Below are 18,413 nucleotides of genomic sequence, written 5' to 3' on the forward strand. Positions count from 1 at the left end.
TATTAATTATATTTTTGTATGTTTTTCTAAATGAGTAACAAATAGTGTCTCATTAAAATAAATGTATTTTTAGTAAAAACAATATTTTTATTATTTCACTAAGAAAATTACAGAGAAAATGTTTAAAAAAAAAATACAATTTTTTGGAAGTACTAAGTGTTAAACAAAATATTTATTTATAACAGAAACTATTCAAGTACAGTTAATGACTTCTATGTTCTGAAAGCTCTGCCAGCTGAAAAACATAAATTATAATTTATTATAAAACCTAATAACAATGAAATACTGTAAATTTTGTATCATTAATAATTAATGAATAAAATAATTGTGATCTCTATTCAATTTATAATTCAATACGTGTTAAAATCACTTTGTGATTCATTAGTTAAAAGTTACTTCCTTATTACAGATCTGTACTTTTATTTATATATTTATTATTTTCATTTCACAGTACTATGTACAATTTTAGTATGTATACCAAAAATCATGCTGGAAATAATTAGCATTTAATTGAAAAATGTTATGCAGACTTTAGAACACACAATATTTTAAAGATTTGATAACTTTTTATCATAATGAAAATTACTTTATTTTGATTTTATATTATTTTGAAATTTTTATTAAAATAAATTATTTTTTTTTTTTTATCCTGAAACCATAGAAAATGTATTATAATTTCTGTGAATACTAATAAAATACTAATTTTAAGTTATATATTTTTATTTTTTTTTTTTTGCTTTACCTTGAGTACTTAAACTGGTAATGAAAAATAGTAGTCATATTTTTGACAGAATTTATTACATCATAGACATAAGGGTTGTCGAGGTACGTACTTAACTACACTGTAAACCTTCCCTCCCTCACCAAAATATTCAATTTTATCACAATAAAAAAATAACCACATTATGTTAAACCAATTTAAAACATCCATAAACATTAAATACACATGTAAGAATATTGGAAAAATATAATTATTAAGTTAAATTAAAATACCCAATCCAAATTTGTTGTTAATATTAAATGTTAATGTGTTATCTATGACTATCCTATCAGTAATATTTGCGTATCCTTATGATCAAAGATCTTATAAAATTAATTACGCGATCACTATATACAAGTTAGGTGAAAGTTTCCCATTACTGATCTAACTCGTATAGCTATTTTTGAACTACGCATGTGCAATAATGGAAAATATTCCCCTAGCATCGTGTAGCTAGTATTTTAAGATCCATATTGAATATGTAATAGATATTTTTATTTCCATCTGTCAACACAGTTCTAAGCATATAAAAATGGGTAAAAAAATGTACGTGAATAGGTAAGTCACGAATTTATAAAATGTCGATATACTAGTCGACTACGTTACAGGGAGATTTCATATCAATAGAAATAAAACTCAATTGGTTATAAATATGCTGACTATTACCTCACGTTCTTCATCAATATCTTCGTCGTCTGATCCGTGTAATGAAGCGCCAGGTGTAGTAGGTCGGCTACTTGATGGTGATGGTGGTTCAGAATAAGGACGAGGATAGTTATACCGACGTCTTGATGCTTCTGTGATGCATAAAGTTTCCGTTTCTTCATCAAACATATCCGGGAATACTTGACATAGTGCTTTTAACCTTGCTTGACGGTAGTACTAAGAATATATAAGTTTAATAGAAAACAAATGTCAATATAATTATATTGATTTTATTTATTACAAGTAGGAAATTTCGAGTGCCTTTAATTGGTATAAATTTTTTTTTTCAAGTTAATTGTCGTTAGAAAACGGCCGAAAACAGTTAATGATCGTTGGTAAGTAATTTCTAAAATCATGTTAACTGATTGAAAAAAAAATACCTAGATACATTTTACGAGTATATATAGTACGAGTACTACACATAGTATATCGTAAAACCATTACAGAATCTAATATTCATCGATAAGTTGTATGTTGAACGCCCATTTAAACGAAACCAATGAACCTTTGTAAAATTTAGATCCATTGCAATATGTTTTAAATTGATCATCACTGTGAAAATATTATATTCTACTAAAGATTCTTAACAAAAATAATTTCGACTTTGTTTTATTAATACATTTTAACATTATCGTTGAAGTTTGTTTAAAATTTAAATTACGTGGAACATTAATTTGGAACCACGGGCTTAAGGCATTCTATTACTATATAGTTTGAGTACTATATTTAAAATCTAAAGTTTAGACAAAAGCAGTCTTAAACACAGTACGCTCCGACAGATAAGATAACTTTTAAATAATTAGCTATACTTAATATGAGAATATCATTAATGTTATAACACATTCAAAAATAATTTACATAAATTATATACGATATACGTTTGTGAGAACTTAAGTATTTAATAATAATTGTGATTGCAGCATTATTTCAAGAGCTGAATTGTATGAAATTTACTTATGAAAATTTATAATATACTTACAATACCTAAATTACGCCAATCAAGTAAGTCGCTTAGTCGTTCGTTACGATTTCGTTGAATTACTCTTTGCCTACGGCTCATTCTCGCAAAATCGTACATGTATTGAGCGAGCTGTCTAACAGAATCTTCTACACTAATATTTTGACGGTCTACAATGTAAATACCGTAGCTCAAAGGATCAGCGATTTGTTGCGCCATAAAACAACCAAAACCTAAAAATAAGCAAACACAATTTGAATTCTATCTTGGTACTTTCATATTAATATAACATTGGTAGGTACCTGACAAGTTTGTAGTTACTGATGGAATTCCCATGACGGTGCATTCAGCGGGAGTGTATCCCCAAGGTTCGTAATAACTGGGGAAAACTCCTAAGTGACAACCACGTACGAACTCCTCGTAGTCTAATCCAAATAATGGGTTGGTCGATGACAAGAATTCCGGATGAAACACTATCTAAAAAATCATGCATAAAAATTAAAAATTGTTTTAGCCACATCAGAAACCCCTCATATGGAGTAATGAAAAGCACTATTAATATAATTGTTTTTCTTAAGTCTCACTTTCACTTTGTCAGAAGTGGTATTGAACAATTTACATCTTCTTATCGTGTTCAATACTGGATCACTCCAATCGTTTATGACATTATGTGTGGTTACTGGAGGGAGATCGTTTCTTTGTAAGGCATACACACAACGTTTTAATCTAACAGTATCTTCTTTGGTCAACAATTCCTCTTCGACTGGCATTCGACCCCTACGCAAATAAAGTTAAATCAAAGTGTTTATTTACAACAATTAAATACAGTACAGTCATTTTATTAAACAACCTTAAGCATATCTCGTAGATCCTTCGGCCAATTTTTGTTTGAATTTCTAGTATGGTGTCTCGTAAACTTTTCGTAACGGCATGACCGTGCAGACTTTCCACGTTAAAATTATCAGTACGTGCAGGAAATATAAGAAATGCTACAACTGTCATATCTGAATTTGCGCTCTAAAATTTAAAAATAATAAATTTAACTTTGAGTACGTACTATAGTACATACTCTGTTATTCGTTTATCTATAAATTGTAAACTAACTTTTAAATAGTGATTTAAACGTGCTAATGCTTCGATAAATATATCTGCTCCTTTATTAGAAAATTCGTATCTTCCAGCCGTAAAGAAGTATAACGTCTTCTCAAGATCAAAATTGTAATGCCTGCAATTGAAATTTGGTTTGTATAGCTTACAACACAAAACATTTAATAATAAGCACAATAACGGTTATCTATAAAAGCTTATACATTGTGTAGTAAATTTGATTTAATTGTTACTATGCAGATGATGATAAAACTGTATGATCTAAATTATTTAATTTTCACGGCTATAATTTAATTTTGAGATAATTGATAATAATAATAATTAATAATATTGATAATTATTAAAATTAATTTTAGATAGCAGAAGATGATTGAAGTTCGATTACAACATTGAATAAATCCGTATTGGTGTTAGAAGTTTTAATGTTATAAATACACTAAATAATATAGCTCTATAGCTTTTAAAATAAAAGTTATAATTATAAGTAATTACTACTACTTGAACTCTATACATTTTAATATTTTATTATTTCAATTATTAAAAAAAAAAAATACTTTATATTATATTTAATACATTACAGCTAATTAATATTTGATGAACATATATAGACAATCACCCAAATTGAATAAATATCGTGCACAATTTATATACTATACTCGGCCTATCATAGGCGTGCGCACGGGTGTGGCTTATAAGACTATAGCTACACCTGAGACTTTTTTTTAGGTAGGTACTAGGTACTTAGGTAAAAAGGGCTAATAATTTTTTTTTGGAAAATCAAAAGTTTTTTTTATCAATTTTATCAAATTACAAACAAATAAAAATTGCCGGGACTGGCGTTCATTGATAAGCAGATTATACCTATATCAGTTTTTCTAATAAATTTTATTTCTACTTACTTATGTTTTGTATATCTATTTATTTTTTTTTTAAGGCGGGGTTTTAAGGAGGTAGGTGATAAAAAAAAAAAAGCCACACCGGAAACAGAAATCTGCACACGCCTATGCGGTCTATTAAAAAATATAAAATATAAAAAATATCAAGCATTTTATAAACTGCTCAAGGTACAAAAATAGTAAGTACTTGGGTAATCTACACTGCTCGTTATATTAACATTAACTAAAGTTTGAAATTAAACATATGATACCTCTACGGTATGGGCTTTACTTACTGATTACAATTTTTCAGCCCTAATAGATCAAATAGTTGGTCAATTCAAATAAATTTTTCGAATTAATATTTATAAAGCATGAATTGTCTACGTTAAAAAAATAATAATATATGATTTTAAATACCCATGGAAATGTCCGCGAACGAAATCGTGTATTTTCTCTTTCGACATCGAGTGAAGATTTTGAAATTCATGTAATGCTGAGAATTTGACTACGTTTAATCCGTTGGGGGTTATAATATCTGGTTTACGAGAAAGTAAATATTCAGATTCTTTTCCAGTAATATCAGATACTGTTGTAAAAACGTGAGCAACATGAGCTGCAGCTCGTTCCATACAATAACGGTGATATATTTGTCTTTTACCAGCTTCTTCATCGAGATTGAACTGCAAATAAAACAAAAACGAATGACACCATTAAAATATATAACATATTTTAAGTTAAAAGTTTAAAACATTCAAATTATTTGTACTTGGGGTATAAACTATAATTTAAAAATAATAATGTTAAATATTATTTAATTACAATTCTAATACATCATAAATAAAATTAATTTAAATATGATAACGAATTTATTTTAGAATATAAATCAAATTAAATAAGAAAAATACATTAACACATACAAATTTGTTCAAAACAATAAAAATATTATAAATAAATAAGTAAATAATAATAAATAAGTAATAATAATTAATAATAATATTAAATAATAAATAATTAAGAATAAATAAATAAATCATATAGGTACCTTTTCTAAATTATTATAGAAGTCGGTGTTTCCAGCACAAAGATATCGGCCTAATAATGTTGCATGAGTTGTAAAAACCGTAGCAATAGGTTCTTTTCTTGTACGTAATGCTATTAATCCTACACCAGCCTGCCATTCGTGGAAATGAGCAACAATTAGTGGAGCTGAATCTACATATACTGCTGCTGCTGCACGAAACTGAAAATGTATTTTAGTAAAATGCATTTTAATATTTTTAGATGTGTACTACTTTAAAGCTTAGAATCACATATTTATCTATTTTAAATATTAATAAATAGGTACCTAATACCAATGTGTTTATAGAGTATTAAGTAACATAACAAAATTATTTTATTTAATCCTAGATAATCAGTTACTGACGTTAATTTTTCTTTTAAAATATTCTTATAAGAAATATAATATCTGAATAATTTTTAACTATTATATGTTTTTCGCCTATTAATAAGATATTTATGTAAATAAATTGAATATTTGCTATAAACGGTATAAGCATAATATTAGTTGTTTAAACGCATATTAGATAGCATAATTAATTCTTATTACTTATTATTAGGGCCCATATTTATATAAAAATAAATATTTTTAATATTATAAATACATAAAATATCAATGTGTACTCGTATAATACGAGTATGTGGGATAAATGAAGATGATGAACTTTCAGTTAAAGATTCACAAATATGCATAAATATACACTGATTGTATTATAATACGTTGAAAAAAGTTTTTCAAAATACATACAAAAGTATGCTTCGAGATAATCATAAGAGTTTTCAATTTTATAACTTACCTTATGCTGGTATTCGTCACATAATAATTATATATAAATAATAATAAAATACTTCTATAAAAAAAAATGAATTAAAACTAATTTCTGAATCTGATTTTTTTAAATTAACTTCAATATATTTATTTTGATTGTCTGATATTATAACTATTAATCGTATAATAAATTAGTTCATGATACATTTTTTTTCAAATTTATGAAATAAATTTGTATATTTCATAGATTTTTTTGCATATGTATTCGAGCCTTACTTATGATTGGTATCGTACTATTGTTAATACTAATTTACATACACTACATTCTAAAACATATTTTTTATATAGAAATAATTTTAAGATTTATTTTTAAGTTTAAGTATTATGGTTACGTATATACATATATATATATATTAGTTACGTATATGAGCGTATGTAAAGTTTTTTATTATGCTTTTAAGATATAAAATAAAATGTCCTAAAGGAAAGTAGAATAACTATTTTGAGTAACACTATTTCATTAAAATATATAAACAAAAGTGCTAATAAATGTATTTTATACACACAGTTTAAAATTATAATATAATTAGATTATAGTTACTCACTAAGAAATGTAAAAAGAAGCAATGTAAATACTATCACATGGTGGATCAAAATATTACTGGTTCTTAAAAATATACTTTTAAATCTCTATGAATAATCATATGACATTTTGTATTAAAATATCACAATATCCACTAACTTAGAGTTTAAACTATTTTATCTAAAAGCAACATACATATGCCAAGAAAACATTTACTTACTTCTGACAGAAATTCAGATATTAAATATCCTAAAATGACAGCATCATTTGCTTCTATGTCTAAATGTGGAATACCAATGTTGCACGTATCCCAAAGAGTCTGCTTATATCCATCTAATTTCCATGCCGCTGAACCAATATCAAACAAAATAACTTGGGGACTACCATCAACTAACCATCGGCCTGTCAACAACTGATTTCAATTATTTGATTAGAAAATAATTACAGAAAATCCGCAGTCATCATTATTAAGCTCATTAAATTTATTTATTTTTATAACGCAGCAGTTTTCAAACGATGTTCAGTAAAAAAAAAAAGATTCCATTCATTTTTCACAATGGTTAAGTGAATTTTTTACTAAATGCATAATATTGAATTCAAAGTTTAAAAATGATTGGTAAAACGAATTCGTCAAGTATAGATTCCTTTTATTATTTTAAAAATAAAAATGAATGCAAATCGTATTATAATTTTAACTCAATAATATGAATATTATATATCTATGTATTATAAATTCATAAAGCTTATATTGAAATACTTTTTTTTTTAAAGCAATCCAAACGGATTATACTAAAAAATATGTTTGAAATTACACTGTTATCACTAATTCTAAGTTTAAGAGAACAGATTAGAAAGTATTTTTTTGTAAGATTAAATCATTTGTAAAATTTATAAAAATATATATTTATTTCAAATTACTTTCTAAAAAATTTCATATTAACTTCGCAGTTAAAACCACGTTCTCAAATGGTATGCGAACAATCAATTATAATTCTCATTGTATCAATAAAATGAATTATTTAATTTATATCCAAGCTATAAATAAATCATAACGCCATACCTTAAACCCTTGATCTCTCATTTTGGTAACTGCTGTGTGATACGGAGATCCTCCTTCGAATTCTAATTCTTCGACAGCTGTTCGAGCATAGTGTTCTTTATAAGGTCCCAACAAACAATATTGCTCTCCCATTTCTTCAGTTGAGACGAATGCTTTTGATCTGATAACTGTGTAAATACCACCAACTGAAATGCCAAAATAATAAATAATAATTATTACATTAAACACAATAAATAGATATTTAACAGACTAAATAGATGCTAACTTTAGTCTATTGAATAATAATAATAGCCATTTAAATATAAAGATAGATAATAACTAATAAGTGTTCAAATAAATTTAAGTACAATTTGGATAACACTCATAGATAATATCTTATTTATCAATTATAAATCTATCAATTTTGAATAAACAGAGGAAATTGTATACATATATTTAAAATACTCCTAGCCCATAAGGTAATGTCTGCTATAACACATGTAATCAATTATAAAATTATTATTATTATGCACTGGTTTCTCACGATTACACTACTTTTGTCGAATAACTAAGATTACTCGGCTTGGCAATAAATCTCGAAGTGCAAGGTGAATAAATTTCATACAATAAAAATGCTATTTGAGTTTTGGCCATTGATTATACCTATTTTAATATTATCTGTGTAGTATATCGTGTACCTATGTAGTATTGAGTTGTATTTCATTGTAATATGTATTTGTTTTTTTAAAATAATGGGATTTATAAAGAGTTTAAAAGGAGAAAATAAATACATTTGTAAAGGTTATATGTACAATTTTGAAAATTTCGGTATGGAAGAAAAATGTATATGGAAATGTTACCAATATAAAAAAAAAATAAATGTATAGGTCATATTCATTTAAAAAACGACGAGATAGGAAGAGACAGTCTTATTCGATTACAGACAAAACAGTTAATTGCGGAAAATACTTATACAACAAGTGAAAAGCGCAAGCACAAAGATCACGCACAACGAATTTCCAAAATATGTGAAGACTATAATAATAGAAACAAAGTGGATTTTTTAAGAGGAATTGTACATAACTTTTAACTTCAGTATTAAGTAATAAATATTTTATGATAAAAATTAATTATCTTTTATTGTTTACTTTATTATTACTTGTATCAGTCTTATAATCGTTTATTAAACCATACTTACCTGAATTTATTTTAAAAATGTTTGGCGATCAATTAACTTAACGAATAATTTTACCCGCTATAAATTTGATTGGCGATCAATTGTCCACGATCAATTTCACCGCGATCCATTTTAAATATGCACCGATAACATCAATAGACGTGGAACGTTCATTTTTAATTTATAAAAATTTGTTGATCAACAACCGTTAAGCATTTAAATTTGATAGTTAATATCAGAAAATTTTTAATTATAAAGTTAAATTTTATAGATAAACATGAAATTTTATAATACTAAATATTTTTTTTATTGAATCTTTATTATTCATTAAATAAAATTGAATCAATATTCATTGAAGCAGAGGAAATCGAAGAAAATGAAATCGATTATACAGAGTAATATTATGGTTTTAGACTTAAAAGAGTTATTGTTGTCAAAATATTTGAAATAAGTGAAAAAAAATGGTCTACACTTAAAATTTAATAAATCAAATTGAAAAAATATAGGTATATTTAATTGCTACTGTAAAAACATTCAGTTACATATTTTTGTGTGTATTTCGGTTATTTATTATATATGCATGCATATTTTTTATTATTTGTATGTAATCACTCCCAAACGCTAATTGTAACTTATAATACAATGATTTTATTATAATATATACAACTCATATATTCGAAACCAACCTTTGTTGCAAACTTCCCAAGCGGTTTCAAAAACCCATCGATTTTCATATGCAGCCGTTTGACCACGATCCATAAAGGCAGTAAAATCATAGTTACTGTCCACACGATAAAAACGTTTACTTGCTTGATCTTTAGTCATGGTACCTGGAAATTAAATGGTATTGTACAAGAAAATTAAACTAAAACGTTCGTAATGATAAAATGATTTTCAGCATCACTTATTGGGAGTAAGAGCTAACAGTAAAACCTAGTTCAAGGACACTTCTTAGCCTTTGGCAACATATTATTTGGCACAAAATCACAACCCACTGATAAACATTTACATTGCCAGTAAAATTCATAAACCATACGTTTGAAATTTGAAGTAAATTCACAGTAGGTATACCGTGGATAAAATTAACAAATCAGAAATAACCGAATTATAATATTTTTTAGCTTATAAACCAAAATATGATATAATATCATGTATAATTTAGAGAAATAAAATTAAAGGAAAATTAAAAAAATACTTGTTAAGTAATACAAATGTATTACTTTATCATATAGATTTATTTTATAATATATATTTGGATAACAAACTCGCAGTACTTCGATCTTAATTATTAAGTCATTAAATGTTTTTTCATTATAAATTAATAATTAAAAAAAAAACATATAGGTTAACGCGGTAAATAAGTTTTAGATAAATCGAATGTAGTACATGAATTAATAGATAAAAAATAAGCTATTATAAGAGTAGTCTACAGTCCGTTCCGTTAGTTATTTTGTAATAATTTTAGAAGTATAGAAACTATTAGAAGGTTATTATTTGTATATTAAGCTTGACATCAACTACCTATTTAATGATGTTAAATTAGTTTTTTAAAATACACGATTATTATAATAATCAACATATTTAGAACACATTTTTAATAAGATAAATGTCTTACTATTATAAAAGATTCGATCATTTATTAATTAAGGTAATTTTAAAAATTATTTGATTTACTTATGATAATACGAGTATTGAAATTATATAGATGATATTTTTTTTTTTAACAAGTTTAAAGTAGATATAAAAATATTAATCTTAATTTAGATAAATTTAATTTTCTCAATCACACATTGTTACTTCTAATATCCTAACAAATAATTAATTTTTTTAAGTTGTTCGAAATCAATAAAAATAGATAAATCACTATTTAGGGTAAATTATAGTCTATTATGTTTTTATCAATTGCAGTAAAAAGTGAAGCCTTAAAATATACACTAAAGGCTATAATTACAAGGGCTATTGAATTAGTATTTGAATAGCCTAACCTGTCTACATACTGGAAGTAGAAATTAATATCAGTACACCATCGATAATCAACATTATTTATATCTTAACGCTAATTTAACATTGGATACTATTTGAAATTATTTATAAAGTACATATACGAGTATTTAATGTACAAATATTGATGACTAGAGTACGGATTTAAAGTAATAAAAAACTAAAGAAAAGTACTAAAAAATAAAGCTTAAAAAACATTAAAAATGGGTTTAAAAAAAAAATTAATAATTTTCGCTATTTTGTATATGACTACACGGTGTTATAACAAAAACTAAATTGTAATTCTGAGTAGATAAAGTCCAGAGCAAAACCATATTTTTGTGTTTATTGACATTTCAAAATAAATTAATATACTATACACCATACGGTACGTGACAAACTGAACACACAGGGAAAGGTTGTTAAGAAATAATCAAACAAGATCTGGAACACATTATTTAATATAAAAATAAATATTAACATTTCAAGTACATTTATTTCGAACACATTTTGAAATAATGTAACTTAAAAGTAAAAAAGTACTCAAATACCCCAAATAGCAAATTGATATACGAAAAACGTAAAAAAATAAAATAAAAATAAAATGTCATTAATTTTATTCTTAATAGTATAAATCAAATTTGTAGCTGACAGCTGCATTTAGAGCAATAGAAAAAAAAGCAAATGCCTTCAAATTCCGTAATCCATTGACAACTCTAAAAAATCATCTTATTCTGTTGATTTAGTTCTAAGGGCATTAACTTACCAACAAAAGTTCAAGTTATTTTATTAGAGGTAAAGGTTTTGAAGTTAATAGAGCATCTATTAAAAAAAATATATAAAAATTTAACTCTATTCATGAATTTACAATAATAAACTACTATAATATTAAGAATATTGATTAAAGTTGAGTTTTGTCTGCCTATAGCATTATCGTACAAAATATTTTTTATAGAATAACTGATATGGATCAAGGAGATATTTAATATTAAATGTTAACTACCTTTAGTCATTATAATAAAAAAACAAAAAATCTTTGTAGATGTTGTATATAAATTTATAAATTTAATTTATAAGTGTTCATGTATTATTATATACTCTACTAATTTAATACAAAACAAGTTTTAAAGTTTTTCACATTCATGATATAGGACAATATTACTCAATGCTGTGTAGAAAGTTCATTGTATAAAATATATAAAAATAGAATCATCACTCATCAGTTACCAGATAAGTTAATTAAATTTTTTTTATATTATACATATTTATCTTAAGACTAGTTATTAGCTATTAGTTATTAAAACTAAATTATCTTGAAAAAAATTTAACATATATTAAGAATAAAAAATACATATTACATTTCAAAGGTAAATGGACGAAAATAAAATAATATAATAATGAAACTTAAATTATTATATAATAGCGTTATCAATAATGTATTTAATGATCATAAAAAATGTATACTCAATATAAAATACTCACTCGTGTATTCCTTACAGTAATTAATATAACAGAGGTATACTCGTATAATAGATAAATTTTAAAAATAAAATGAACATGTCAAGAAAAGTATCACAACACAACTATTCGGTAACAACTTAATCAGAGAACATTAACACCATGTAGGTACTGAAAACTAATCAGTAATCGGTAATCACCAGCAATAAAAGTAAATCTACAGCTGGGAACAAGAAAAAACCAAGCTCGTTTAATTTATTGATAAAATAATATAATAAGGCTGAATAGTACAGCCAAAATATATCGATCGCTAAAAAAGTGTGATTAAAATATTCCATAAATAATAAAGGTTAAAATAGCTATCAGATTAGACAATACAACAACATCGGTATACAATAATATTACAAATAAAAACGATAGAAACATTTATTTTTATTATTTATTATTTTAAGATTACTTCTATTTAACCTGATTGTCTGTATTTTATTAAAAATTTCAGTATTGAATATAAATTTAAATTTACATTATTAATTACAATTCATTACATAAACATAACATTAAAACAGTTAACAGTATTAACATTTAATTAGTTAATTTGATTAAAAATTAGTATTTATTAATGCAAATATAAATAAGAACAAAATTAATATTTTAAATTCAATTAGTTTAGTTTATAAGTTATAATAACTAATGGCTGCATCCGAATTGCGTGCGGAAAAAAAGAACTATGTTTGACAACAACCGAATTGCGTGCGCGGTTTTTTCGAGACACAGCCGAATTGCGTGCGCATATTTTATTTAAAGACAACCGGTTTTCACCGAGCTGGATGTGTCGGCCGGAGAATCATTTATCTGTATCTAATATGATAGTTATATATGGGTATTACAAATATATTTCAATTTGTAGAAATCTTGAAAAATGTACAAACCGATGTTTATGTCAAAATTCGTAGCTCAAATGTAACAAAAAAACGACGAGAGGTATAAGAAAAAGAAGATTATATTAATGACATTATGTATCAATTTCAAAATAAAATGTTAACTCGTTTGGAATTTATTGAAAAGTTGGCGTACAAAAATTTGCCAGTTGAGTTTTAAGTTTGAATACAAAACTCAAAATATATATATATATATAAACAAACCTATTTTTTTTTTTTTTTTATTTTTTCTTATTTTTATAATATTTAGACTGTAATTTTAAATTACATTTTTTGCTACTCATATAAAATATTTAAATATAATCGTTTTTACGAGATACCTAATAATTTTATTGTATTATCACTTGAATTAATATTGTTTTAATAATTTGTATTCGAAGAATAAATGTATTATTTAATTATTTAGTGTAACTCATTGGTTCATTTAAAGGTAAAAAAAAAAAAAATGCCGCAAAATGTGTGATCTGGCACACCGTGCGGCATCAACACTGTATCTCGCACGCAACTCAACCCTGTTTTAAAAAAACCACGCACGCAATTCGACCCAGATAACGATTTTCGCACGCAACTCGGAACCGCCGTGACTAATAACTCATTTAAATAACTCTTTAGATCGTAAAAAATTAATATATTACTATTTAAATTATTTTATTAGTTATAAAGTATAAATACACATTTTCATATTTTTAAGATAAGAGAATAACAATTGAATGAGGTACCTAAATAAAAAAATTACAAATCAAGATCAAAATTTATAATCTAAATAGGAATTAAAATTTGCGCGGATGATAAATTGGGCCTTAAAAAAAAGCTAGTGGGTAATTTCAATCCCGAGAAAAAAGATATAATAGGTAAATTGAGTTCCAGTAAAAAATAAATTACACATTTTATAAAAAATCCATTTTTTTATCTATGGCATAAATTGTGTACATTAAAAAATAAATTTAATTTTTATTATTACAATTAAATTAATATACAAGTGGTATTTAAAATATTATATTCTTGGTAAAAACTTAAATAATACGGATTTAACAAACTCAAATCGGGTTATTTTATTATTTGAGTATTTTGTAATTTTCTCTCTTAAATATTGTTCATTATCGAGCGTACTATTATTTTCTTTTACGCACGGTGGTAGCTACAAATAAAGACTAAATACTTGGGGGAAATTTGTTAAGTTTCTAGTAACACCATAGGCGGACATTTGATTGAATTTTGGGGTGGGGGGCTATAATAATTCAATGTAAAATAATCCGCAGGGGCTTCGCCCCCACACCCTCTTCTAGTGCACAAGTAAGACTTATTATTACTAAAAATATAAATATGTTTAAATTGTATTAAAAAAAAACACTAAATAACGTATATTTAAAAATAATTAATATTTTAATTTAATGACAATTATCTATTTGTATCAGCAGAGATATTCAAAATACCATCACTTTTTATATTTTTCGATATATTATTTTCAATATATAGTATTGAAAGATCGCTGAACCTTAGCCAAGTTTTTATTTTTTTCATTTCACTGAAACTTCTTTCGCAAGTAGCCGAACTAATTGGTATTGTTAATACTATTGTAAATAGTTTTTTATTATTTCTTATTTTACGATTTTCAAAAAAAAGCAACAGATAATTATAAAAACAACGAATAACAAAGTTTCGATTTGTGGGGGGGGGGGCTGAGCCCCCCTGATGTCTGCCTATGAGTATCACAATAAATACTTTAAAATAAATATACAGATATACTACGGTAGATAGCCGGTACCCAACTTACCTACTATCTTTTTTTGCCCGGAACTCAATTTACCAATTTTAAATGGTACACAAATTATCGCAAAGCCATTTTACCTAGCCTCAAAATTTAAAATAAATACTTAAATACAGGCTATAGTTATGGTTTTTTTATGTACATTTATTAATATAATATTTACAGATTATCATTATAATATTTTACCATTTTATCAAAATATATATTTTCAGAAATATGAAATTCTAGTGCGGAATATTTGACAAAATATAGGAACTATATAGGTAACAATAGCGTTTTATTTTTTATTAAAATTTTAGATGTTCGGCGTTACTGCCGTACTACACACTTCCTGTTTTGCATTACACATTTTATGTCCAGTGTTCACTAAAAAAATAGGGACTGATATAATACATATATGAATATTGAGTGTGTACCTTAGCTACCGTGTATTTTTAGTTGAATTCGTAAAATATGTAACATAGAAATATACAATTTAGTTTTATTTATTTATTTAACTTAATATACTTAAATATATATAACAAAACAGGGTATAAAAATTAAGTGTAATAACATATAGCAATGACATTTAGAATTTAAATAGAAAGAGGCTCCCGGTGGTGTAATATATATAATTATAGTTATAACCAATAATTTTATATATTTTTATTTTATTTTATACTAATACTAAATCATGTATGTCAAATGTCAAATTACATAACAAGTATGTCAACAATCTTATCAATTAAAATAAGATAGCCTAATATTAGTTTAAATCGCTCAGCAATGGAATTCAACTATTTGAACAAATTATTTACCTAATTCAAACTTGTTTAATTCATTTATAGTTCAAATCCTTTATAAACTGAAATTATTTTATATTTGTAATTAAAAAAAAAGGTAACTGAGTGTTATAAATTTATTCTTAAAATTTAGAATAAATATTTTCAAATAAAATGTATTAATATTTGTAGCAAATTTAATTTTTTTTTGTTAATATAGTCTTATAAATTAACGTCTTCATACAAATTTAAATTAGATGTGCACATTTTTTTTGTAATATAAATAGAATTTATTTGCTTTGGATTGTATGTTTACAACTATTTTAATACACCGACGTCTAAATAAAAATCATGACGTCTGTAATTTAGCAATAGATCAAAGTTCAAAAGATATAAATGAACACAGGTAACGAGCCAATAAAAGCAGATTTTAAGTTTTTTTTTTGTTTACTTTAACATTTTCATTATATGATTATATCCAATGAATAAAAATTGTTATAATATTTATTTTTTTTGAAGAACAAAAATCAAAATTGGAAGTAATGGAAAAAATACTAAAGAAGAAAAAAATACTTACCGAATATAAGGAATATTTCAACAAATTGTTAGGCAACAAATATTAGGCGTTACAAATAATGATATCACTTGGAAATGGGTAGCAATAAAATACAAATCCAAAAAACCGGCAACACGGACTTGTACTTTCATTTATAAATGTTGCAGAAAAACAAATGGTGTGCTTTTGAGAAAACGCATTTTAACGACACGTGAAGAAAAATTGGGAATAAACAAAACAATGATCGTTAGTACATTTATAACGCGCTATAATTAAAAACGTACGCAACTCCTTTAGAAACTGACTAAGAGAACCTCGTATTATCGTAAACAGACATTGGACACGAAAATGCCAATATGCATCATTACCACCGCTCTTACATCGGAAAACAATATGGAGATAAGATTATTGAGTCGGTGGGAACGTACAATGTCTATATATATACATGTGTATACATAATTATTATATTATTTACCAATGATCGAAGCAACGGCCCATACTGAACACATAGGGAAATTATTAAAATTATAATTATTATTATAATTCAAGGTATTGAATTAGACAATATAAAGTGAATAATCAACATAATTTCTTTAATCTTCGGTGATCACTACCGATTTATCATGTAAACTGGAAGAGCCTTGATACTATAAAATCATAAGTTATGCGTCTAGGCTCTGTAGTGGACACAATTAAAACTGACGTAGTCATGTGTTATTTTGAATATTTGAATACCTACATCGACATGTTGTAACTGCGGCGAAACGCAATGGTGCATTATTTATTATTGTAAAACGAGAATACCACGTACCTTCAAAAGCGTTGTGAGTTAACTGGAGGAAAATGAAACGATAATATTATGCAGTGGTTAGTACATGTATCACATGCGTCCAGAAAAACATCTACCGTGAAAATTTACGCGATTAGTGTTCGAAACATGACGGAAATACGTATTACTGTTCATTGCTATGATGTGCGAGCTGGACGGAAAAACGAGAGGAAAAACATACATACAACAAAAGCCGATTGTAAACTATTTACACGGACGCACACACTTTTAAAACAAAATAACAAATTTCAACAATGTCAGAGTGTACGTGTGCGCGCGCGCGCGCGGGAGTGGGCAAGGCAGACTACGACTCGAAACCACATGTCAGTCTTAAGTTTTGAGCGTGTGCTCGGGATATTATTGTTACACTTGTAATCGGACGATAACCACCGCACCCACCGCCGCTGCCGCCGCCGCCGTAGCCGCCACCGCCCATTAGCCATATTATATCGCATTACGGTCACAGACGACGCGTTTATATTTATTCGCCGCTCGTCGTTCTCTCCTCGCAAGTCGTAGACGGTGAAAACCGGTCGCGAAGTTCGGGTATTACGGTCTTGTACAGCGGTTCTCAAACTTGGGTTTGCGGAGCACCCTAAAGATGCTAAAAATAATCTACGGAGCCCCGAAAACCATGAACGCCAATATTATACTCATAGAAAACGATGGTTGGTGTTTAATCTGTTTTTTTTAATAATTTGTACGCCGTATACTTACAAAATATTCCAATAAATAATTTAATTTACGAAAAAACCTAATTAATAATTATTGATTCATAAGATTTAATATGAACAGTAATATATCTATTGTCTATTTTCGTTTAACAATAGGTACTTCAATACTTGGTTTGATGGAAGAAATTTGAATATGTGTGTTACCTTGTATGTCATGGCCATATCCAGTATTAATTTTTTATGGGGAGGGAGGGGTTTCATTTTAATACTATAACATAGATTTTAAGAATTAGAATTAAATTTAACCATATCATTGTTTTAGTGACCTGTAAAGATACAAATTTACTTAATTATTCAAAATCCAACATCAATTTTTATACTGTATTTATTTATTATAAAGAAATTATCAAATTTATA

General features: G+C 26.0%; 1 protein-coding gene across 3 annotated transcripts; it reads right to left on the minus strand.

The window, feature by feature from the left end:
* Nucleotides 1-139: 139 nt before the first annotated feature.
* Nucleotides 140-17,635, minus strand: LOC112691678 (glycogen [starch] synthase). Of its 3 annotated transcripts, none has more exons than XM_025566028.1 (13): nucleotides 17,305-17,635; nucleotides 9,719-9,862; nucleotides 7,877-8,061; nucleotides 7,037-7,228; nucleotides 5,451-5,648; nucleotides 4,826-5,088; nucleotides 3,528-3,648; nucleotides 3,274-3,440; nucleotides 3,008-3,200; nucleotides 2,726-2,900; nucleotides 2,445-2,656; nucleotides 1,427-1,642; nucleotides 140-235 (listed from the first exon to the last, which is right to left on the minus strand). In XM_025566028.1, exons 2-13 carry the CDS (start codon nucleotides 9,855-9,857, stop codon nucleotides 203-205), a joined length of 2,094 nt encoding a protein of 697 aa, XP_025421813.1. In that variant the 5' UTR covers nucleotides 9,858-9,862; nucleotides 17,305-17,635; the 3' UTR covers nucleotides 140-202. The 3 variants fall into 3 exon arrangements, with proteins under 3 accessions (XP_025421813.1, XP_025421812.1, XP_025421814.1); XM_025566027.1 differs by lacking the exon at nucleotides 17,305-17,635 and adding an exon at nucleotides 16,515-16,834; XM_025566029.1 differs by lacking the exon at nucleotides 17,305-17,635 and adding an exon at nucleotides 12,495-12,606.
* Nucleotides 17,636-18,413: the final 778 nt, after the last annotated feature.

This window comes from Sipha flava, unplaced genomic scaffold (genome assembly GCF_003268045.1).
Source record: "Sipha flava isolate LNK unplaced genomic scaffold, YSA_version1 65_pilon_pilon, whole genome shotgun sequence".
In the NCBI taxonomy this organism is placed as follows: domain Eukaryota; kingdom Metazoa; phylum Arthropoda; class Insecta; order Hemiptera; family Aphididae; genus Sipha; species Sipha flava.